The 25,792-nt window shown below is 41.2% G+C and overlaps 1 protein-coding gene across 1 annotated transcript in view; it reads right to left on the reverse strand.

Annotated features, from left to right (window-relative positions):
- Positions 1–25,792, reverse strand: part of VWC2 (von Willebrand factor C domain containing 2) — a 138,978-nt gene that overhangs the window by 96,356 nt on the left and 16,830 nt on the right. Inside the window, exon 3 of the mRNA XM_056138084.1 lies at positions 13,239–13,368. Within this exon, the coding sequence (XP_055994059.1) occupies positions 13,239–13,368 (130 nt within the window). The remainder of the gene's footprint in view (positions 1–13,238; positions 13,369–25,792) is intronic.

The raw sequence follows: 25,792 nt of genomic DNA on the forward strand, positions 1-25,792 counted from the left end.
CTTTGGCAGCTTGCAATTGAACAGCAATTTTCTTTCTGTTGAGAGAAAAAGCTATTTTATGCTATAGGTCAACACATTACAGTGTGAAGAATAAAGGTCAGTTTATAGAGATCAAGAGTAAAAGTCTTTATTTTTCATTCAAGCTAAGTCTACCCAAGCATTTAGTTCCACGTAGGACAGCATTTTATGTACACTAATCTGTGACCTATCAGACATGTAATTTTTTTCTTATGAAAAACATTTGGTATTTTTGTGTTAAAGGCAGGGCTAAACTTACTACAAATTATTCACTAATTTTGGCCAATTATTGCAAAACATTCTTTTCCAATAGAAACTGTTCTCATTATTGAAGCAAATCTTTTACTAAAAATTTCAAATGCCATTTGCCTTGTTAAAGTTAAAATATTCTATTCCTAGAGCTACCAAGAGGTAAATTCTACTAGGTGAATGTGTTATAATAAACAAAATTTAATAGTATTTACATGACTAAAATAATTTAAAATGTATTTCTAGTTGCATCCTTAAAAACAAGAAGTTGCTAACAATTTGACAAAATTGGACCAAATCTTTTAATAAATTCTTCTGCACTAAATGCATAATACTTATTGAATCTATTTTCTGTTTTTGTTTTTAACAAACCTCTTTTATTTTCCATCTATGCATCTCCAATCTGTCAGCCCTCAATTCCTGTCTAACTGACTTTATAAAATATATCACAGTAAAAAGTTAATGGAGGTACATAAAGTAACTTGTTTCAAATATTTCCTCTTTCCCCAAATAATCAATGTTACATTTGAAAACATCCTGAGCCTCTGACTAAACTTCCATCTATATTTAGATTTTACTTTTGACTATTTTTATTTTAAAATAAATATCTTACTGACCAAAATAAGATAAAAAAACAAAAAAAAACCCTTTATTCTATATTAAATGTCAACAAAAGCATACATAATGAATTCAAATAATTTCTAAATGTCATACTCTGACTCTATAACCTAAGTGGGGTATACTCCAAGGGCAAAAATAAATACAAAAATTCATTAATTTTACCCAATAGGTTAACATTGGTTTGTCCTTTCTCCTTGGCCACAGGGAGATTAGGCTTACCCATGACAGTGCTCTCGAGGCACTCCCATTCCTCTCTGTTTATCTGTAACCCCTTTTCTTTGCCCCTCTTCCCCAGCTAGTCAATCACTTTTATCCCCAAATTAGACTCTGTTGACATGTAATGTCAGATCCTTCTAAGGACTCTGGATTTGTATTTGTAAGTGAAATATTGCTTTTCTCCTTCCCTTATGTCCTTTTGCTTAGTTTACTTCAGAGGCATGTCCTTTTTGTATAAATACAGGAAGACAGTTAATGCTATGATTTTGTAACCTGGGAGTTAATTGACTCCGAATAATATTCACTCCTTGACATCTTTTTTCTTGACTTAAGCCTCAGTTGCCATTAGTTCCCTAACACCCCAAAAGCAAGGTCCCAACGAAGGACTGGATGGACCCAAGGCAAGCAGTGAGTCACCTGGCATCAAAACGGTCCCGGCCAAGTGCCATAACACTTAGCTATAAGTAAAGAGCATGGTCATGGATAAATTCTGTCATGATCCAAAGAATAACAACTAGATTAGGACCCTGCTAGGGTTAGGAAGGGCTCATCTGGCCTGAGCACTGTAGTCTGAGATCTATAGCAAGAAGTCCCCAGTAGAGCCACCCTACAAGCTTAATATGTCTCTTACTTTGTCTATACAAAATGACTAGAAAGATTATTTAGAAGTAAATCTAAGATGGTTGTTGGACTAATGAAAGGAGAAACACCCTTAAATGTTATTTCACCCTTGAGCAGATCTCCTAGCTGCAGGAGATCTTTGTCTTATCTTAGAAGAGCTTCCCTCTGAAGAAAGGGCTTTCATATGTTGATTGTGGAAGTGTTAGGCTTAGTTGCTACCCACAAAGCTTGGAGGTTGGGAGTGAGACCAAGGCAGGGAGACAGAGTGTGGAGGGTTTGGCACAGGGGACAGGAGAAGAAGACAGGAATGAGGGGCAGTGTCAGACTGGAATGGGGAGCTTAGTGAGCCTGGAACAGGCACATGGGGAGAATGGAATAAACAGCAACTGATCACCAACCAGCTTGGCAGCCCTTTTACTTCCTTCATGCATCCGCTGGCGGCAGCTGCAGGCCAGAGTGAGGGAAGTGGCTCATGGCCACCGAACACACATGGCAAGAAAGAGAGACCACGCCACTCACTGCCCACTTATTTATTTTGTGATTACTCAAAATGCTTAGTCTTAGTAGTGCCATAAACAGAAGCTTTCTTATATATATTTTGGGAAAGAACAAACAAATAAATATACTGAAAATGTTAGGTTATATACAGAGATGAAGAATGAAACCAGAAACAGAAAGAGAAAACCAGAGACAGAAAGAGAAAAAGCAAAATGGAGACGCATAAATGAATCTTAGAAGAGAACAGCACACCTCAGAAATGTCTCCCCACCCTATGCCAGGCTAATTTCACCCAGGCACTTCAGAGGGTGGCAGGTATGTTCCTCCTTCTGCCCCAAATGAACCCTGGCAGCTGCAAACCTTCAGAACCCAATTGCCAACAAACTCATGGCTGACTTTCACAGGCTCAACCGGAGCCCCCATCCATGATAATAAATCCACTGAAAAACCCAGATATGTGGGACAAGTGAATGAAATATCCAGGTTCACAAAGAGTCGGGAATGTGACCCTCCTCCCATCTCCCTGTGCCTAGAGTTTCCTGGTAGTCATGTCCACAAACTACCTCTGGGAGCCATTTAAAGCATTAACAGCCACAATCCAGAGACCCACAAATGAATCTCAGAAGAGAACAACATGCAGCAGAGATGCCTCCAGACCCCCAAATTACCATCCAGTTAAAAAATTTAATTACAGCTCTAGCATGTTATTTAAAATTTTAGACATCCAACCTATATTCATCAAAATATATTAGCACACAAAGGTCAAACTTTAATAACATGTTAATGATACAGGAGCTGGAGCAATAGCACAGCAGGTAAGGCGTTTGCCTTGCACACAGCCAACATGGCCGATCCGAGTTCAATTCCTCTGCCCCTCTCGGAGAGCCCGGCAAGCTACCGAGAGTATCTCACCTGCATGGTAGAGCCCCACGCTCCCCGTGAGGTATTCGATATGCCAAACACAGTAACAACAAGTCTCATCATGGAGATGTTACTGGGCCCCCTCGAGCAAATTGATGAATAACGGAAGGACTAAGTCTCTAATGATACAGGGGCTTAATGGCTCCAAGAAGAGATACAAGAATTTTTACACACTTTCCTCTAAGGAAAACTTTTTGGATCACCTTAGTCAATTGTTTATTACAAGCTACGCAAAATAAATTATTTAGCATCTTCCTATTGGGCAGGATTGGTTGGTTGTGGGAAAATTCTAAATAATGATGGTGGGCAGCTGTAAAGGTGGTGGGATTGGTGTTGAAATGTTGAATGCAATACTGTGAACAACTCTATGAAAATGAAATTTAAAATATAAAAAAAGAAAAAGAAAGATGGCTAAATGTTGACAGATATAAAGGGTATGAAACTGTTCATTGGAGACCCACATACAGCTGGTTTCTTAACTGAGTGACGGGAACTAGAAACTGCAGATGGACTGTAGGAAACGCCTTTCCTCCTTCCATCCAATCCAGGTATGGGCCCAGGGAGGGGTCCTTCCCAGGGCCGCGGTCACTGTGCAAGTTATTCTCCCCCTCCATATCCCATAAAAACCTAAGTTAGCCTCTTAGGTGGAAACTTCACTAGGGCAGCTTAATCACCAGAAACACATTAGGCTAATTAAGTCATTAGCCCCACCTCAATTGTATTACACCAAAACCACATTAGTAACAGTGAGCATAAAGGTCTAAACCAGGTCACAATAGTAAAGCAACACAGAAGTCCAACAAGCTTACTTAGTGAAGAGACTAGCCCAGAAGACCCCAATAGTAATGAAGTGCTAGACAACCTCTCTGACAAGAAATTTAGAAGGGAGCTACTGAGGATATATAGGAAGCTAAAAGAAGCAATGGAACAAAACTGCCAATAAAATACAAGAGGTTCTGAGAGTAGAAATGTGGAACATGAAAACAAAATTACAAACTCAAATAACAAATATGAAAAACATGGTAGGTGAATTGAAAACCTCAGTGGAAGGCCTCAGCAGCAGAGTAACAGCTGCTGAGGACAGAATCAGTGAGCCCCAAAATGAAGTACAGAGACTCTCCAGAAAAGAGAAAAATGGAAAAGAGACTCACAATCAACCAACAGATGCCAAGAGAAGATAGGGATGAAACCAAGAGTTATAACAAAAATTATCAGTCCCAGAGGGACAGTAAGTAAACCTTGACAAAGAAGAAACCGTCAAAGACATCATTACTACTACATTTCCAGAGCTGAAAAACACATGCGACCAGTTTCAGGAGGCCCAAAGGGTACCATCAAAAGAAATCCAAATAAAAATACCCAAGACACATCCTGATCAAAATGATGAAAACCTTAGATAGAGACAAAATTTTGAAAGCAGCAAAATCAAAGAAAGAAATTGCCTATAAGTATCCTTCCTTAAGATTCCCAGCCAATTTCTCTGATGAAACCCTCAGGGCCAGAAAACAGTGCTGGGATATAGTGAAAAAACTCAATGAAATAAATGCCTCACCAAAAATATTTTCCCAGCAAGACTCTCACTCATATCAGAAGGAACAACACACAGATTCACAGAAAAACAACTCAGGAACTTCATAGACTCAAAACCATGGTTAAAAGAATAACTAAAAGGGTTACTTTAAGACAAGACAAGCCTCTCAAATACACCAAACTTCGACAGAAAGATGGGACAAAACACCATAACAATAATCTCTCTGTGTCAATGGGCAAACTGCACCAAGTATAGCAGGATGAATCAGAAAACTGAATCAAACATTCTGCTGCCTGCAAAAACACTTCTGAACAGTCAAAGCAAACAGACCCAAAGTCAAAGGCTGGAAAATAATCGTACAGTCAAACAACTCCAATAAAAATTCCGGAGTGCCTTTCTGGTAACAGATCACATTGATTTCAGAATGAATAGAGTCACAAGTGAGAGTGAAGTTCATTTCTTATTGATGAAGGCATCTGTACAGCAGAAAGAACTTACACTCCTAAACATATATGCACTTAATGAGGAACCAACAAAGTACTTAAAACAACTACTCATAGACTTGAAGAAAGACACAATACTAGTGGGAGATTTCAACACCTTTTTCAACACCATAGGTCAACCAGACTCAAGCTTAACAAGGACATAACTTTATCCTAGGGAAGAAATGGAAGAAAGGGGCTTAGTAAATATATACATGACACTTCATCCTCAAAGAGCTGAATACACAGTCTTCTCAAGTGTGCATGGGGCATTCTCCAAGATGGGCCACATGCTGGGCCACAAAATATACCTCCTTAAAATTAAGGAAATAGAGACTGTATCCATGATCTTCTCAGACCATGATGCACTGAAAATAAGAGCAAATCACATGCACAAACAGAAAATCAAATCAAACACCTGTAAATTAAACAGCTCACGACTGAACAACGAGTGGCTTAGAGAGGAAATCAAAGAGGAAAGAAAAAGATTCCTGGAAATGAAGGAAAATTGGGACATGAGTTACCAAAGCTTATCGGACACAGCAAAAACAGTGCTAAGAGGAAAGTTTATAGCTCTGCAAGCATTCCTAAGAAAGGAAGAACAAGCCCACATATGTAACCTAATCTCACAGTTTAAAAGATTGGAGAATGAACAACAATAGGAGGCAAACCCAAGCAGGAAAAGGGAAATAATAAATTCAGAGCAGAAATTAATGAGATGGAAACCCCAAAATCAATCTGAAACATCAATGAAACCAAGAACTAGTTCTTTGAGAAAATAAAAAATAATCAATAAACCTCTAGCAAGACTCACAAAGCAAGGGAAAGAGAAAACTGTAATAAATGGAATCAAAAACAAAAAGGAGGACATCACAACAGAAACTACAGAAATTCGAAGGATTCCCAGAGATTACTTTGAGAATCATTATGCCATGAAACAAGAAAACCTCGAAGAAAAGGATAAATTCCTGGATTCCTATAGCCTACCAAGACCGAATGAAGAAGACCTGGAATACTTTAACAGACCTATCACCCTCAAGGAAATTGAAAGAGTAATAAAAATCTCCCCAAACACAAAAGTCCTGGCTGAGATAGATTCACTAGTGAATTCTTCCAAATTGTTAAAGAGGACTTACTCCTGATCTTCTCTAAGCTTTTCCAGAAAATTGAAGAATCACAAACACTTCCAAACCGTTTCTATGAAGCAAATATCACCCTGATACCAAAAACCGACAGAGATACCACAAGAGAACTACAAGCTGATATCCCTGATGAATACAGACGCAAAGGTTCTCAACAAAATCCTAGCAACTAGAATTCAACAACTCATCAAAAAGATCAAATACCATAACCAAGTAGGATTCATTCCGGGGATGCAAGGATGGTTTAACACTAGCAAGTCAACCAACATAATTCATCATATCAATAAAAGAAATAATAAAAACCATATAAACATATCAATAGCACAGCGGTAGGGCATTTGCCTTGCACGCAGCCAACATGGCCAACCCGAGTTCAATTCCTCCACCCCTCTCAGAGAGCTCGGCAAGCTATGAAGAGCCTGACAAGCTACCCATGATGTATTCAATAAGCCAAACACAGTAACAACAAAAGTATACGATGGAGATGTTTACTGGGCCTGCTCAAGCAAATCGATGAACAACAGGAGGACAGTGACAGTGACTAAACATATTAATAGATGTAGACAAAAGCATTTGCCAAGATACAGCACCCATTTATGATGAAAATTCTCAGCAGAATGTTCATCAAAGGAACTTTCCTCAATATAGTCAAAGCCATCCACAAGTCCATGGCAAGCATCATCCTCAATGGGGAAAAACTAAAGGCCTGACCTCTGAGATCAGGCACAAGACAAGGTTTCCTGCTCTCGCCACTATATTTAATATAGTACTGGAAGTCCTGGCCATTGCAGTTAGGCAACAAAAAGATATCAAGGGCATACAGATAGGAAAGGAAGAGGTCAAGCTATAACTATTTGCAAACGATATGATACTATATTTAGAAAACCCTAAAGACTCTACAGGAAAGCTCCTAGAAACAAACGGTCTGTATAGTAAAGTGGCAGCTACAAAATAAACATGACAAAGTCCATGTCTTTCTTAAATACAAATAACAAAAGAAAAGAAAGAGACATTAAGAAAAACAATCCTGTTCACAACAGTATGCTAGAAAATCAAGTATCTCTAAATCACCTTAACCAAAGAGGTGAAGGACATATACAAGGAGAATTACAAAACACTACTTCAAGAAATGGGCTGGAGTGATAGCACAGTGGGTAGGGTGTCTGCCTTGCATGGGGCCGGCCCAGGTTCCATTTCTCTGTCCCTCTCAGAGAGCCTGGAAAACTACTCAGAGTATTCCGCCCACACGGCAGAGCCTGGCAAGCTCTCCATGGCGTATTCGACATGCCAAAAACAGTTACAACAAGTCTCACAATGAAGACATTACTGGTGCTCACTCGAGGAAATCAATGAACAACAGGATGACAGTGATACAGTGCTACTTCAGGAAATAAAAGAGAATACTAGGAAAAGGAGACACATCCCCTGCTCATGGATAGGGAGTATTAACATTATTAAAATGGCAACACTCCCTAATGCACTATGCAGATTTAATGCGATCCCTTTCAAGATACCCATGACATTTTTCAAAGAAATAGACAAAACATTCCTGAAATTCAATGGAACATTAAACTCCAACGGATAGCTAAAGCAATCCTTGGGAAAAAGAAAATGAGTGGCATCACCTTTCCTAACTTCAAACTATACTACAAAGCAGTAGTAATTAAAACAGCATGGTATTAAGCTAGAAACAAACCTGCAGACCAATGGAACAGAGAACACCAATTAATATTCTGCCACAGACTCTCATATATATGACCACTTAATCTCTGACAAAGAAGCAAGAAATGTGAAGTGGAACAAGGAAAGGCTCTTCACCAAGTGATGCTGGGAAAACTGGATAGCTTCCCAATAAATAAACTCTGACTTCTGTCTGCCACCAAGCACAAAAGTCAGATCAAAGTGGATTAAAGATCTCAATATCAGAGATGAATCTATAAAGTACATGGAGGAAAATGTAGGGGAGAGCCCTTTCCGCCCCAAGGGACCCAGCCCTGGAAGCCCATTTCCACTATCTAACCACTGCCACACTCTAGGCCACTTTACACATGCTCGGGCTAAGCCTCACATATGAGTGAACATATTCCTGGACACATCATAAGATACTCCCTACCCATTTTCCATAAAGTGATGTTCATTGCATCACTGTTCACAATAGCCAGAATCTGGAAACAATTTGAGTGTCCTATAACAGACAACTGGTTAAAGAAACTTTGGTACATCTATACAGTAGAATACTATGCAGTTTTTAGGAAGTCAATAGAATACTATGCACTACAATAGAATACTATGTAATACTTTAGGAAGTACAATAGAATACTATGCAGTTTTTCATGAAGTCATGAAATTTGCTTATAAGTGGATAGACATGGAGAGTATCATGCTAAGTGAAATGAGTCAGAAAGAGAGAGATAGACATAGAAGGACTGCACTCATTTATGGAGTATAAAATAACATAACATGAGGCTGACACCCAAGGACAGTAGACACAAGGGCCAGGAAGACTGCCCCATAGATGAAAGCCTGCCTCATTACTGGGGGAAGAAGGCAGCTGGAATAGAGAAGGGATCACTGAGAAAATAATGGTTGGAGGGATCGGCCAGGAGGGGCGATGTATGCTGAAAGTACATAAAGAACCAATCGTGATGGCCTCTCAGTATCTGTATTGCAAATTCCAATGCCCACAAGTAGAGAGAGAGTATGGGGGAAGTTGTCTGCCATAGAGGCAGGGGGAAGGTGGGAAAGTGGGGGATATACTGGGGAGATTGATGGTGGGAAATGTGCACTGATGGAGGGATGGGTGTTTGAACATTGTATGACTGTAACTCAAACATAAAAACTTGTAACTGTATTTCAGAGTGATTCAATTAAAAATATAAAAAAAATTTTAAAAAAGAAATTTTTTTTGCACAATGATTTCAACTTTTCTGTGGGTTTGAAAATTTTCTAAAATTTCCATCTGTTTTGAGACACTTATACAAGGATACCCTAATTAAAGGCAAAACTTTGTATCATAACTGATAAGAACATATTGAATTTTTAAGATGCCAGATAACAAATACTATTTCATTCAATAAGAGGTGACTTGGTGGGCCCAAAGTTGTGACTTAGTGGTAGAGTATGTCTCAGACAGGCCTAGGCCAAGAGTTCTCTTTCATGCATCACCCTACATGCCAAGTGTTGTGCTGGAAGCACTACTGAGTATGATCATGTCACCACCACAAAGACTATAATGTAATGTCCAATGTACCCCAACTAAGGTGTATGACTACCAATGCATACCACAAATTTGTAAGCACCACAACCAAATGTGTGCACTCTCAGTCATAGCTAGAAAGGTTAAAGAAAAGGATGAGAGGGATTGGGAGAATGAACTAACTGGACACTAGGCACCTCCACATTCAGGGTACCAAAGCGGGATGCCAGTCACCAGATACCAGGAAAGCAAAGGCTCTTACTCAGCCTTCACTGAACTCACTTAACTCCACACCAAGCGTCTGCTCCTGCTCCTGTTTCTCCACCCTTTTCATCTTTTCCTTCTACAAATCTTCTCAAAAACTAGTTAGCAGTCCTGGGTGATCCACCATTCACAGTCCCATATTGTGCCAGCTACATCCTATCTCTATCCAGCAACCCCAGAGTTGATGAGGAAACTCACAAATTAGGCCATTCCTTCCCTGAACTGCTCAGGCCACAGAAGGATTTTCAACTTTCTGAACCAAACTGCAATTTCTGTCATGAGTCCAAGCACCATGCCTTGAGGTTATGCAGACAAAATCTGAGAGTCAAGGAAAATGAAAAAAATATTTGAAATGTGGTGGCTTCAGAGTCTACTTTTATGATTTCATCATAATTCACAAGCCCACTTCTCCTGGAATGCTCTTTTTTCAAATACCTTCTTAAGTAGGAAGGTGCCTATTACTAAAATAGTTATATTGTCCCAGAGGCAGGGAGAAATAAGATAGGGGACATCAAAAGCTGCACTACCTGCTGTACCATCCGAAGCATCCTGCTACAGGCAGCTATTAAAGGACACCCTTCTGACAGCCACAGACTCTCAGAAACAGGACAACGAAAGGTTATCCTTGGTCAAACCAGACTCCAATTTATAGCAGCCCAGGCAGAATCTAATTTTATTTGGGAAACAATAAGAAAAAAGAAAATTTATGAAATGGAAGCCCCGTTTATACCCAAGGAACATGTCTCTTATTTTTTTTTTTTTGTACTTCAAATTTCTTGTTTCTTAGAGCAAAACTTTCTCCCTTCTTCCACTCTTTGTCTGGAGTTCTGATCTTGTATGTCAGACACCAGAACCTAGAAACACTGTAACAGTATGTCAAGTACTAAGTAGTCTCATCATTCAGGTGAAGCAAACACCCTCCCTTCATAAATTATGATGAAGGAGACCCTGCCATTTCTTTTTTTCAAAGAGCAGATCGAGACTTTTGATCTATTGCAGACTTTCACTGAGAATAATGGTCCGTAGTCTCTTCTATCTAATTTGGTTATGAAAAATCTCCCTCCCGTTGATCGTGGATTTGCTCGAGCGGGCCCAGTAACGCCTCCATTGGAGACTTTGTTGTTACTGTGTCTGGCATATCGAATACTCTCGGTAGCTTGCCGGGCTCTCCGAGAGGGGCAGAGGAATCGAACTCGGGTCGGCCATGTTGGCCGCTTGTAAAGCGAACGCCCTACCCGCTGTGCTATCGCTCCAGCCCCAGTTATGAAAAATATTTAATTGTATTCCTAGCTTAATATACTTAGAAATGAAAAGTAAATGAGCACAACTAAAATGTTTGTCTTGGAAGCAGTGAAACTACTTTGTAAGAACAAAATTAAATTAAGAGACTCTCTTCAATGTTAGAAACTGAAATTATTACTCAAACAACTTCTTCTTTGACTCTTTTTTCCTTCTCATTTTTACTGAGGTAACTGGATTTACAAATGGTAGTTTTGTAGCAGGCAAGGACGGATCCTTGTAATGTGTATTGCAAAAATATTGTCTGGACAATAAAGTAGCCCAAAGGCCAACAAAAGCTCCAAGCTTTCCCCTTGGCCACCACCTCAGCTATAGACTGGGTGAGCTATAGACTCAGCTATAGGCAGGGAGGAATAAATTCAGTACATTCTGGTGCAGTTGCCCACATCTCTACCTCCCATATATACTTTCTTTATGGCACATATTCTCCATCTTGAAAATATGCAGTACCTCGACTTGGAATATATACTAATGCCCGAGTTCCCTTGAATGAGAAACTCTTTCCTGCCTTCTTTTTCCCCAGCTAAGCATTTTTCACTTTACTACTCAGCTCCTGAAATGATTCCTCCTTTTCTGAAATGGAGGAAAGTCCAGGAAAAACTGAGTAGATCTTAGGACTGATTTCCCTTTCTGGAAAAGAGCAATCTCTCACTCCAACCTGAGTTTTCATATTCCCCGAGAAACTGAGCATAGAGTGACGTGTGCCTCAGGTGTGGTTTGACAGCTGCCGAGTAAAGCTGATGAAACATCAGATCTGGATTCTTCAGATTCTCATAGCAGACCTAAATCTGCTATAACCATTGTCAGGCACTTCTGGGGCAGGGTTTGAGGGATCACAGGGAAGTGACGTAGGCAAGCAGACAGGGAATGGCCCACAAGGTAAGGGAATTCCTAGGAAGTAATAACACCATCTGGCCTTAAGGCCTTCCTGGCCCACCTTCTGAGCACAGGAATTCAGGCCTGATAAGACTTTCACCTGGTGCCAGGAACAGACCCAGAGAAGGGTGGAGCACTCAGAAAGAAGCTTCAGCAGGAACAAAAGACCAGGAAAGGAAGTTCAAAGACCACTGAACACTCCCAACTCTACCCCATTGGCCACTACCCTAGCAATGGACTTTGACCTACATGGAAGCCCAATGTGGAGGCAGGTTAGAGGAACCCTAAAATAGTCACCTTGAACAAAGGAAGGACATGCATATGCTGCCCGAGCCCATATGTTGCTTCTGCCCATGTAGCCGAGAACATGTGTCACCCGCATCTTCTCTCTTGAGATGTGGACTTCTATGCTTCCATTTCTAATGCTGTGATGTATGTAGGGATGCTCTCTGCCTTTAGAGAAGCCCGTGTTCTTCCTCTTCCTCCGTCTCTATCCCTCCTTCCCCTTCCAAATAAAATCTGTTTTTACTTCAGTGCTTGTCCACTCCTGAAATTCCTTTCTGAAGAGAAGAACCTGAAAACCCTAGGTCAGGTATAGGACTGACTTTCATTTCCTGTAAAAGCATTTCCTCACTTCAGCTTGAGTCCGTGGTTCCCTGAGAAATTTCAGGTGATTGGAATTCCTCCACTGAGGAAAAGACCAAACAGACATCAGGTGGAGCTATCTGGGCCTGGCCTGTGCCATGCAAGGCCTCATCCACAGATTGGACCAGTCCTGGCCTTCCCACATGGCCTCTGGGTGGCAGAGGTGGACAGGGAGAAAGTAACCGTCTCTCTCCTCCCCACCTTACATAAGCCACCTGTGGAAGCCCACCAATTTCAGAAGCCCCTCACCAGGTTCCAGCCTCTCTCCTCCCCACTTCACATATGTTACCCACAACAGTTTCATGCTTGCATTATTCCAAACCACACCCCGACAGAGTGAAGGCTTCCTTCTGTTAGTGTCCCCAGAGCACCCCCCCCCCCCACAACAGATCTCTCTCTCTCCCACTCCAAGTAAACAATTGGCAGAATTCTTTAGCATTTCCCTATAAGGTTCATTTCTTAAAATTTCCCCCTGAACAACTTTTTAATATCAGCAATACATGGGGATGACACTAATAAGATGCAACACCTTTCAGAAGAGCAGTTTCAGCCAACACGTGATGCAGATCACAGAAGTGTGTAGACAGAGATTCAGCCTCACCCTCTTTCATCAGCTACATACAGCGTGCAGTGGACTCAAGTGGGTGGTGGTCACCTACCGTTTTTACAGATGGGACAGCACTGGTCAGGCTCGTAAACAGGGTCCACACACTCAGTCTGTGGACATGCAGACACCGTGCACAGCACTTCTCCGTTGGCTTCACAGCGGCACTGCTCGCAGGGAGACACCTGGAACACAAGCCCACAGGTGGGTCACACCTCCTGGCAGCCAGACCCTGGAAATGCACGTTCTCCTTTCCCAAACTTTCCATGAAGATACCAAGTACTTTAAGAATGCTAAACATTTTTGTTTCCCAAGTGTGGCCATAGCTGTGTAGTGCTCTGCGGAGTCTTCCAGGAATACACACATACGGGGCTCTCTTCCTCCTCGCCCTCTCAGCTCCAACCAGAGCTGGTGGAACAGTGAGCTGCATTTAAGTCTCCTTACAAACTGTCTTTTGGCATTTTTTTCCTTTTAAAAAAATTGTATGGAATTCTTCACTATCCATTTATCCTGCAGATGTCTTTCTCTTTCACAACCCTGCCACGTGCAACCCATCGAGCCTGAAAAGCTCACTCCCAATTTGAAAAGAACAGGACAAGAAGGGGCAGTGTGAAGGAAAGAGACCAAAACTCCTCTTGGAGCCAAGCTATTGACCAGGAACTGCTCCAAACGACCACAACGAGCTCTCGTAGTGATTCTAAACTACACTGACTGTGGATGAAGAAACAGACTCAGGCATCACACAACTTTCATGGGAAAAACCTTCACAAATCCAGCCAGGCTTCCAAATTCAAAATTTGGAAGGTTTTGCTCCCTGTTTTTTTTTTTTATCATCCAGTGCTTCAGAGTTTTTCTATATTCAATTTGTCTTTCTGTATTTTTCATCTGTTAACCCCGATTCTTTTTGAATCATTCAGTCAAGCATTATAGCCTTTTCTGGAAAAGTCGTACACTGCTAACTCTTCCCATAGTAGTTTATGCGGAATGTGTGATGTAGATTTACTTTTTCTTGTGAATACAGTGAGGTACTTTTTCATCTAGATTGGCCCAGAACAAATCAAAAACAGTGTGAGGCAAACTAGTAACCAGAAAAGAAGCTGTGAAGCAGAGATCCATGCTTTAAAAGACAGTAGAGAGACAACTATTACTGAGGGGAGGGTATTTGCCTTTCATGCATCTGACCTAGGCTCAATCTCCAGCACTACAAAATTTTCTCTAAGCTCTGCCAGGCAAAAGCCCTGAGCAACTCTGGATGTGGTCCAAAAACAAAACAAAGCAAAACTACAAAAAGATAGCAGAGATTACAGTTGTCACATCAAGTTCCCTGCACAGGGAAGTATAATTTTGTGTACTGCACCCACGACACAGAGACACAGTCAATACTTGTAAGAAAAATAAAACTCACAGATGCTTAGTTTTTCTTAAGTGGTATTGTTTTTAAACATTTTATAGCAGCAGACCAGCATCAGTTTGTGGACCAGATGTTGAGAATCACTGCTTTTGATTGAAGGAAGTAGAACAGTGTTTTTCAGACATGCTTACACTTATGGACTAGAGGTCTAAACACAGCAAAACAAAATAAGTAAACAGTAAAATAAAAATAAAATGAGTAATTATTTCATGATATAGAAGCTCAATATTCGAGGAGATAGAGAGAGATAGAGATAGAGATTAGAGAGAGAGAAAGAGAGAGAGAGAGACAAGGACATTCTGCTTGGAAAATAACAAATGAAAGCTGGAGAATCTTTGGAGAATTTCAGAACAAAATCCTGACCTGGTTTATTTTTCGAAACAACATTAAAAGTTAAAATAGATATCATAATATACAAAACACAGTTCTAGAAGCATCTGTGCACTTGGTCGGGCTCTGGCTGGCTACCATAAGAGGTGTGCTCCATGCTGCTGCTGCCCTCATTTTTTCTTCTCTCCTACCAAAACTCAACTCAGCTGGAAGCATTCTTGTGTCAGAGTGGATCTACTTAGCAAGCAGAATGAAAGAACAATTTTGAGCTTTGAAATAGTAAGCCTGAGTTGACAGTTTTCTCTTTGTCTATGGGTCCTTTAGGTGATCAACCACTGAATCCAGAGAGTGTGGATTACAAAATGCCGTTAGGATTTGGAGTAGGAATTTGAAAAGCTAAAACAGTCCATTGCCCTATCCCCAGGAAGGATTCCAGGAAAACAACAAAGGTGCAGCTGCAGTTCAGAAAGGTTTCAGGCACCTCTCTGTGTGGAAGCACATCTTAGCAGTCCCACTGCCTAGAGACTGCAGACTCCTGCGGCAGCTGGCCTGCATGCCATCAAATCCTTGCACTGCGCCAGCAAGTTCATGGGACCTAGGCTGCTATTTCTACAAGAGTTTGCAACTTTGGCAAAGAAAATAAAATACAGTGAATCACTTACATGTGGAATATGGGATAGCAAGATAAAGTAATGAGATGTACCCCTTCCTTGGTATAACCCTTTTGCCCAGAATTAAAGAAATGAGAAGACCAAGGAAGGAGGAGAATGCAGTGAGAGACAGCTTTGGGTCACTGCTAGAGCTATGCTGACACCGGTGGTGAGTACAGAGTGGGAACCACGTATGGCTGAAATTCTGTTAGTAATGGCACTTTGAATCATGGTACCTAAATAAAAAATATTTACCTCTGCTCCCCCCCCCCAAAAAAAAGCCAATAGCTAGTTAGTAAAATCCTAATCAAATATTTGGAGATGTGTTCATTTCTGAAAACCCTTGAGTTTAGGCTGAGAGTTTGAATAGCTGTGAGTGTATCCTCTCAGGAACAATCTCCGCCTTGTGTTCTGCCTTCATCAGGACCTCAAGTTGGGCTGTGTTCATTTTCACCTGAGATTCAGTCTAAGTAGAAGTAGAACAGAGAGCAAGGACCTTGAGAGCAAGCCTCAAATCATGCTGTTCCCTAAGAGAACACTGTCAGTCCCACCTGGGTTAAGGCGCTCAAGCTGGTGACATGGCCCTGAATGGTCTAAGTCAGTGTTCCCAGCTGACAACAGTGTCCAAGGACTTCTTCCCAGAAGACGAGTGGCATTACTAAAGCTCTTAGTCTCCTGCTGAGGACTTGACCCTACACCCTTCAGTGACATTAGCTTCAGCTGATGAGAAACACAAATCACCACTTGGGGCCTCGTGCCACTGTTACTTTTCTGATCCTGATCACTGTCTGGGCTTCAGTCATTAGGTTTATTCCCAAGAAGCAGACAAAAATAATGTGAAGTCAATAGTGTGAAGTCCTTGTCTGTAAGGCCCCCTCATGTCAACCTATCAACTTTCCATATTTTCACTTTTCCAAGTCTCATTCATGATGTCTGTTATGAGCTCTAGGAAAGATGCCTCATTAGGCAAAGTATCTCAAAATTTAATTTGGTTTGGTTTTGAGGCACAGTGTCAAGGCTAAGAACTCCTGATTTTGTGCACAGGATCATTTCTGGCAGGGCTCAGGGACCATATGAGGTACTGGGGATTAAACTAGGGTCAACCATGAGCATGGCAAGTACCCTACACTCTGTACCATCTTCAAGGTTATAAACTGCCTCTTTCAGACCCAGCTCCAGGGGTTCTGTGCCCTATTCTGGATTCTATCTTTGGTGCTAACACTGATGATCTGGTGACATTATTTCTATTCAGCCACTACCCAATTCCCTACAAGTTGCCTCCACAGACTTCTCATATGGTTTATGAAATGCTGCTAAATTAAAATTCAATGTTATGACCAATAAAAAATGTAAACTCGGCATCACCACATACCAGAAAGAAGGGAATTGAAGATTTCCCAGTCACCTCTGCAGCCAATACTCCAGCACAATGTAGGATGATCCAGTTGGTGATTATGAGTAGCTTCTGCTCAGGTTTGCCTGGGAAAGACATACCAAGCCCTTTCCTGACTGATAGTAGGGAAACAAGGAGTCAGAACAAGTTGTGAACCTAACATGGTGCCGGAATCAGGCACCAAGGCTCATATGGCATCTGGGCTACAACGAGCTTCTTTATACATTCTTTTAGTCTTCAACATATGGATGGAATCTCACATAGGAGAGCAGGTCCAGACAACTGACTCCAGAACTTAAGACTCTTGCATAAGGTCACCTGTATCCTAAGTTGATTCTCAGACTCTCATGAGCATATCTGAGTACAGTTAATAGTAAAGAGTTCTCACACCTAGCTTAAGCAACAAACAGCCTCCTGCCAGCCTATCTCTTCAGTCATTTGTGGAACGTAAAAGTTAAGAAGCATGCTACTGTGTGTGATCTGCAAGCAGCATAAACTTCCATGGAAACTTTCAAAAATTAATTAGGGTAGCATAACTCTCAACAAAATACATTAGTTAGCCAAGCACAACCTGCCTTCTGTATAGCATACCTTATGGCAGATATACATTCTTTAAAATCTTATAAAGTTACAATCACATTTTGGTGATTGTAATCACCACAAAAGATTATTTTGGTTCACAGCCTAGAGGAGCGTTTGGGCAATTGAGGAATAGAGTCCACTCTCACAGTATCTACTATGGTCTCGGAATACTCAGCATGTAAAGAAAATGGCTTTTCACAACTGGGCTAAGAATAAAGACAAACTCTGTAATTAGTACATTCATTCATGTCTTGTGGTCAGATGATTAACATCCGGAAGGTAAGAGCACAGATGGGAGGAGGTGGTGATTGAAAGATAGCAGGTAACGGTTCACCTAATGAACCTGAGAACAGGGCTCTCAGATTAATGGAACAGCAGTTCCCCATAAGTACTGTATTTACTGTCACTGCAGTTACTTAAAGAGAATTTAAAAGCATACAACAGAAGTGCTATCTGCAGTTCTGTGTTCATTGTGGCACTATTTACAATAGCCAGATCTAGAAACAATCCTTGTGCCCAAGAACAGATGGCTGGATAAAGAAACTATGGTCTACTACACAATGGAATATTATGCAGCTGTTAGGAAAACATGAAGTCTTGAAATTCGCTTATAAATGGATGGACACGGAGAGTACCATGCTAAGTGAAATGAGTCAGAAAGTGAGGGACAGACATAGAATGACTGCTCTCATTTCTGGGATATAAAAAAATAGTATGGGACTAACACTCAAGGACAGTAGAAACAAGGGCCGGGAGGATTGGCTCATGGTTCTGCCTCAAGGGCTGGGATAGAGGGCAGTTGAGATAGAGTACCTTAATGACAATGATGGTTGGAAGGGATCACCCTCGCCACAGAGGCAGGGTGGGATGGGGATGAGAGGGGTGGGAGGGATACTGGGATTGGTGGGGGTGGAGAATGGGCACTGGTGGTGGGATGGGTACTCGATCATTGTATAACAGAAACCCAAGCACAACAACTTGTAAGTCTACAACTGTACCTCATGGTGTTTCACTAATAAAAAAAATTAAAAAAGAAAAGGATCACCCTGGATGGGACATGTGTGCTGAAAGTGGGCAAAAGGATCCACTTTCTGATGGCCTATCATTATATATATAGAAAATTATAATGTCCAAAAGGGGCAGGGGGGGGAGAGAGAGAGAGAGAGAGAGAGAGAGAGAGAGAGAGAGAGAATAAGCTCTCCTATTCACTATTTTTTCCATCAGCTGCAATGTTTCACTTGTGGTTCCCACCTACAATCTTCAGGGTGTGAAAGATCATCAAAAATATTAAGATAGTGGAAAACATTTGATTCCCTTTCTCTTCCTCTAGCCAATCCTTTCCTTCCTTTGAAATATTTTAACTATTAGGACCCCTTGAAGTCTCCCAGGCATGGTAGACTAGAGCACAGAAACTCTGTCACTGAAAACCCCAATTCCAGGCCACCCACGGCCATGTCTCTGTCACATAGAGAATTACAATGAATGAGCCAGGACAAAATACTAAACAGCTCCACTAAACATGGACAGAATCAAAGAATAATGGGAAATACAAAATAACTAAAATTAACATGTATGATAGATTATGGAAAATGTAGCACTGTAGCACTGTCCTCCATTGTTCATCGATTTGCTCGAGTGGGTACCAGTAACATCTCCACTGTGAGACTTGTTACTGTTTTTGGCATATCAAATACAACATGGGGAGCTTGCCAGACTCTGCTATGTGGGTGGGATACTTTCGGTAACTTGCTGAGCTCTCCGAGAGGGACAAAGGAATCAAACCCTGTTTGACCGCATGCAAGGCAAATGCCCCACCCGCTGTGCTATTGCTCCAGCCCATGTGGAAATTGTAAGAATCCAAATCTATAGCTTTGCTTCATGGTTGTTGAATCATTGCTGCTCAAGAATTAGATACTTACATCTAAGAAAAGGGAATAAAGATAAATTTTTTTCATTAAAAAGTATCAAGACATTACACATTTAATGCACAAATGGAAAGAAAAGATATAGGCAGTAAGATCACTAAGCAGTGACGGTATAGAAGGGGACGGCGTGTAACAGAGTATGTGCAAATTGAGTCAATGCACAGTCTAAGGCCATAGAGCGGAGCTAAAAGATTCTGACACTGTAGTGCTGAATTCATGTCCAGGAACAAATGGGATATTTTGTTCTGACATTCTACCTATATTTTTTCTAACTTGTTTCACTTTTCCCATTTTTATTTAAAAAGCTTAAATTTATATTTACTATAGGACAATTCATGCTCTTATTTACCCAATAAAAATTTACAGAGAAAAATATTGAAGGCATAACATAAACATATTTATCATACAGATTCAGGATGGGGTTCCGTGCCAGAGACACCAGGGATAGTTTTTTACAGGTCCCACCATCACTCCTCTAATCTCTATGATTCAATCCCCCGTTTTACCACCTCACAATGAACCATACAAGCCATGACCTGTAGTGCACAATCTGCCTCGGGTTAAAGCTAAGCAGAAATATGTACACACAATGTATGAAAGAGAAAATAACAGTGGCAGATGCCAACTTCCTAGTATTCAAAGTTGTTGCTTTAGGTTAGAATGGTAGGGTAGAGGTCAGATTAGGAAACAAGAAAACCAGGGGAGGGGGAAGGCAAGTAAGATTAGAGGCTGAACTCTAGATCAGTGTTTCCCCTAATGGGAGGCACTGCCTGCAGAGAAACTTCAGAAATACAGGAGTGGTAATAGCCTCAGGTAAAACTGAGTGTGTGTGCATGGGGAGGAAGGGGGTGGAATTAGGGGGCCTGTGGGAGGAGGGGTTGCTGGTCATGCTTGATGTTTGCTCTCTTAAAGAAGGTAGATTTCCAGGACATGGTAGATTCCCAGGACAATGCTACGTGATTTTTTTTTTCCTGAAAAGGGAATGATAAACCAAATAAGTTTTGGAACTTCTGGCTTAGATAAATGATTTCAAAGGCATCACAGACTCTTTCTGGGGTAAAGAATTAAACTAGGGTCTGTGATCTGAGGTCTTTGATAAGTAGTGATCCAGAGCAGAATCCCCACCAGGGGATTAGAGTCATATTCCCAGGAGCTAAGAGCACTGTAATATCCCAAGGTCACAAAATTCTGCTGTTCTTTGGCTCTGGGGTTCAGGCTCTACAAGGGGCACAAATAAAAATAAATAAATAAAACAGCAAAGATACCTTCAAGCAGCATTAGGCCGCACCCATCCTCCCAAGCCCTGGTGACTGTGTCATAAATGGGGGACATCTTCATATAGAGAGAAATCAGAAACTCCTGGGTAATTATGCCAATATCAGGAATTCTGGAGATCTCAAAAGAGCAAGACACTCGAAAGAGAGTTACAAACTACATTGATGACACAAAATGTTTTTAACTATCAGCAAATGTAGGGATTAAAAAAATCGTTCTAAAACCAAAGACCACTGTTTCATTGCTGATATATCTGAGTTTCATTTTTTTACATTTGACTGTTGGGAGGAGGACAGGCCATATCTTGCAGTCTCAGAGATTACTCACTGCTTTGTGCTCTGGCGTCGCTCCTGAGGGGTCTTCCAGGAACCTTACATAATGCTGCAGATTGAACTCTGTCAGTCACTTGCAATGCAAGCACCTTTAGACCTTACTTGGTACACTGTGTTTCCTAAATATTCTAGTGCCCTCAAATTAAGAGATAGTTGGCAAGAATCCTAAACTAAAAAGACCCTCATGAAAGCAGTCTCTCTCTGTGGCCATGGCTATGGAGCAATCTCCAAAAAGTCATTATCACAGTTTCATCACCAGATGGTAAAGTGTATTTTCCAGTTCTGATTCTATTTTTCTTAGTGTTCAGTATCAAACTTTCAGCATAATGACAGAGAAATGACAAAGTTTCCTTGTGTTTTAAAAGACATCCCTTTTAACTTTGCTTTTTTAATGGCGTGAAAATAAACTCACAGGTCTGTTGAACTGTAAAGATTGTATAAAGCAAATTAGGGAAGTGGCCTAAATATAATACCCTAAAATTAAGAAATTTCAGACTTAATGAGATTTTGGGTCCCTGATGGTCTGTGTCATGAATATGCCTCTGGCAAGGAGGTGCTCTGTCCACTTTCAACAGACTTTGACTTTTTGCAAGAAGCCTAATGATAAGCTGGCCAGAGCCTTCCTGATGGTGTCACTTCAAACTAAATCTCTGTGTATCCTTTCTTTGGTTACCTAACTGGGAACTGCATTGTTTATCCCACTGCTCTGACTGTAGATCAGAAGCAGTTGGGCCCCCAGCCACATCCCTTAGCCTGTTACTAGGAGCTTCCAAATATCGGCCAATCTCCTACATTCCCAGCCGCCACAAGCACCCCAGGACCCCTGTGTGTTCCTCCATGCTGATGCACCTACACGTACAACCCGCCACATGTTACAGAACACTTGGATTTTGCACCCTTCTAGAAGACTCCTTTGTTCTTCTTGTCTTTTTAGTGTCATAGCAAAGATCTGCACTCAAAGGGACTTAATTAAAAAAACATCCTTAAAAGTTGACAGGTTCAACTTTTCTTTAGAGAAGAAAACTCCATTTACCACATAACAGATTAACAGCACAAAGTGTGGCTAACCAGAATAGACCATGCACCGAAGAGTAACTTAGCCCATTTTATGGTTTAAATTGAAGATAATATCTTTTAAATAATCTTGTGAATAATTTCCTCCAACCATTCAGGAATTTATGTATGAGGGTAAATGCAGGCAGTGTCCAGGATGTGCTTCATTTGGTAGCTGAATAGCAAAACTAAGTTGGAGTTTGAGGATGAACTACATTCAGGGAAATAGTCTGGAAGAACATGGCCTGACAGATGCACATGTTAGGAACCGAGTTTTTTCTTTACTTCTATCATATTTTTCTATGTGGAATCTCTACCCCCAATGCAGCATCATTAGAAGTTGGGGGTGAATAATGTTCGCTGAGGCAATGAGTATAGAGCCACATGATGAAAGAGGAGACTGGCGCTCACAGCCTATTCTCTCTATGCCCTTTGAGGACCTGCTTTTACCTGCAGGTCAGAAAGAGGGGTCTCAGAAGATCTCAATGGTGCTGACACCATTGAGACACATCTTTGATTTCTAGTTGCAAAACTTTGAAATAAAGCCCATACCATAAAGCGCTGAAATTAGAAGTAAATCACACAACAAAAACAGAAAACTAAATCAAACACCTGGAAATTAAACACTGTACTATTGAACTACGAGTGGCTTAGAAAGGAAATCAAAGAGGAAATCAGAAGATTCCTAGAAACAAATGAAAAGGAAGACATGAGTTACCAAAATTTATGGAGGTATGGTGCCACCAGCAGGTCAATCTGTAGCTGTGAGGCTAGTGTATCAGCAGCCTGATGGCGCCTTCAGACTTCCAGATACTTCAAAATTGCTGCTGTACCTTTGGCCAAACCCCAAAAACTTGGGGCAAAGTTTACCAAGAAAGTAAACAGCCAAAAGTTAGGTATGTTGGAAACACACCCACAAACCTCCTCTGGCTCAGCTATATATATAATTGGAGGCATGGCCTCTCTGGTTCCTGATTGAACTGCTTAATGGCAGAGACTCAGAAACAAATCTCGAAACCTAGCGGCTTTTGGCAGAAATGTATCCGGTCCCTGCAGTAGGTTACTGGTGTTGGGCCAACCCAGGTGGGAATAGGTTTTGTGCCTTGGCCTATTCCCCCTGGTGGCACAGTGGCTGCCATCCTTCAGAAGCCACTGGACAGTCAGGTTTGGGTCCCCAGTGATGAGACACGCGGGGCCTCACGGGATGGGGGTGGAGCCTGTCCTGTCCTCCCCACCCCAACGAAACCCCAAGTCATCAACCACGAATGGCCTCTCTGGCTCCATATCAAGCTGCTTAACGGCCATGATCTCAGAGACTCAGAAACAAACCTCGAAACCCAGCGGCTTTTGCAGGAATGCATCCAGACCCCGCAGTAGGTTACTGTCACCGGGCCACGCCAGGGGGGAAAGGATGTTGTCTCTCTGCCTGCTCCCCCTTGGTGGCTCGGTGACCATCATCCTCCAGAAGCCAATGGACAGTCAGGTCTGGGCCTGCAGTGACGGAACTTGTTGGGCCTCACAGGATGAGGGTGGAGCCAGTCCTGTTCTCTCCGTCCCAATGAGACCCCAAGTCATCGCCCACAAACAGCCTCTCTGGCTCCTGATCAAGCTGCTCAATGGCCATGATCCCAGAGACTCAGGAGAAAATCTCGAAACCCAGTGGCTTTTGGCAGAAATCCCTCCAGATTTAAGTGTTAAAATTTCGGAATTTCAAAATCACATGGCCCTACTGCAGCCACGCAACATCATGTGTTATTAATAACCAGCAATACAACACAAATTGTCTACTGTTGCCTTTTCAGCAGATGTGAGTATTGGGGTGATATCTCCAATGATAATGGTGGGTCTGGTGTCAAAATATTGAATGTGATCAAAGTAGAGAGAGAGAGGAATGTGGAAATCATCTGCCCTACAGGTAGGGTGAGGGTGTGGGATGGGGGTATACTGGGGTTTTTGGTGGTGGAGAATGGGCACTGGTAAAGGTACGGGTGTTTCATTGTATGACCAAGACTTAGACCCGAAAGCTTTGTAACTGCTCTCATGGTGATTCAATAAAAATTATTCAGTTTATTAGGGGTTTCTCCCTCCCACATAACTAACCTAACTTCACAGTTTAAGAGCTTGGAGAAGAACCAACAAAAGGAGCCCAACCCGAACAGGTGGAAGGAAATAATAAAACTCAGAGCAGAGATTGACAAGATGGAAACTCAAAAAACAAAACGAAAGATCAATGAAACCAAGAGCTGGTTATTCGAGAAAATGAACAAGATCGATAAAGCTCTAGCAAAACTCACAAAGAAAAGGAGAGAGAAAATCCTAATAAACCAAATCAGAAATGAAAAGGTGGTCATTTCAACAGAAACTAAAGAAATTCAAAGGATCTTCAGGGAGTACTTTGAGAAGCTTTATGCCACGAAACATGAAAGCTTCGAGGAAATGGATAAATTCCTAGATTCCTATAGACTCCCAAGGCTGAACCAAGAGGACCTGCAATACCTGAACAGACCTATCACCATCAAGGAAATTGAAATGGTAATAAAAAGATTTCCCAAGCACAAATGTCCTGGCCCAGATGGATTCACTAGTTAATTCTTCCAAATCTTTAAAGAGGACTTACTCCCAATCCTCTTTAAGCTTTTCCATGAAATTGAAATATCAAAAACACTTCTGAACAGCTTCTACAAAGCAAATATCACCCTGATACCAAAAGCAGACCGAGATACCACATAGAAAGAGAATTACAGGCCGATATCCCTGATGAACACAGATGCAAAGATCCTCAACAAACTATTAGCAAACAGAATCCAACGATTCATCAAAAATATCATACAGCATGAACAATTAAGATTCCTCCCAGGGATGCAAGGATGGTTTAACATTTGGAAATTGATCAACATAATCCATCATATCAACAAAAGAAAAGATAAAAAGCGTATGATCATATCAATAGATGCAGAGAAAGCATTTGACAAGATCCAGCACCCATTTATGATGAAAACCCTCGACAAAATGGGTATACAGGGGACTTTCCTCAATATAGTTAAAGCCATCTACCACAAGCACATCTACAGCACGCATCATCTTCAGTGAGGAAAAACTGAGAGCCTTCACTGTAAGATCAGGGACGAGACAAGGATACCCACTCTTTCCACTGCTGTTTGATATAGTACTGGAAGTACTTGCAATAGCAGTTAGGCATGAAAAAGATATTAAGGGCATTCAGGTAGGAAAGAAAGAAATCAAGCTCTTACTATTCGCAGAAGATATGATACTATACTTAGAGAACCCTATAACCTCTACCAAGAAACTCCTAGAAACAAGAGACTTCAATAGTAAAGTTGCAGGCTATAAAATCAATACCCAAAAGTCCATGACTTTCCTATACTCAAACAGTGAGAGAGAAGAAAGTGACATGAAAAATAAATCCCGTTCACAATTGAGCCCCAGAAAATAAAGTACCTAAGAATCAGCTTAACTAAGGAAGTAAAGGACCTGTACAAAGAAAACTACAAAACGCTACTCCAGGAAATAAAAGAGGACATGAGAAAATGGAAAGATATCTCCTGCTCATGGATCAGGAGAATTAACATTGTCAAAATGGCAATACTTCCCAAAGCATTGTACAAATTTAATGTGATTCCTATAAGGATACTGATGA

Source organism: Sorex fumeus, unplaced genomic scaffold, assembly GCF_029834395.1.
Source record: "Sorex fumeus unplaced genomic scaffold, SorFum_2.1 ptg000128l, whole genome shotgun sequence".
NCBI lineage: Eukaryota > Metazoa > Chordata > Mammalia > Eulipotyphla > Soricidae > Sorex > Sorex fumeus.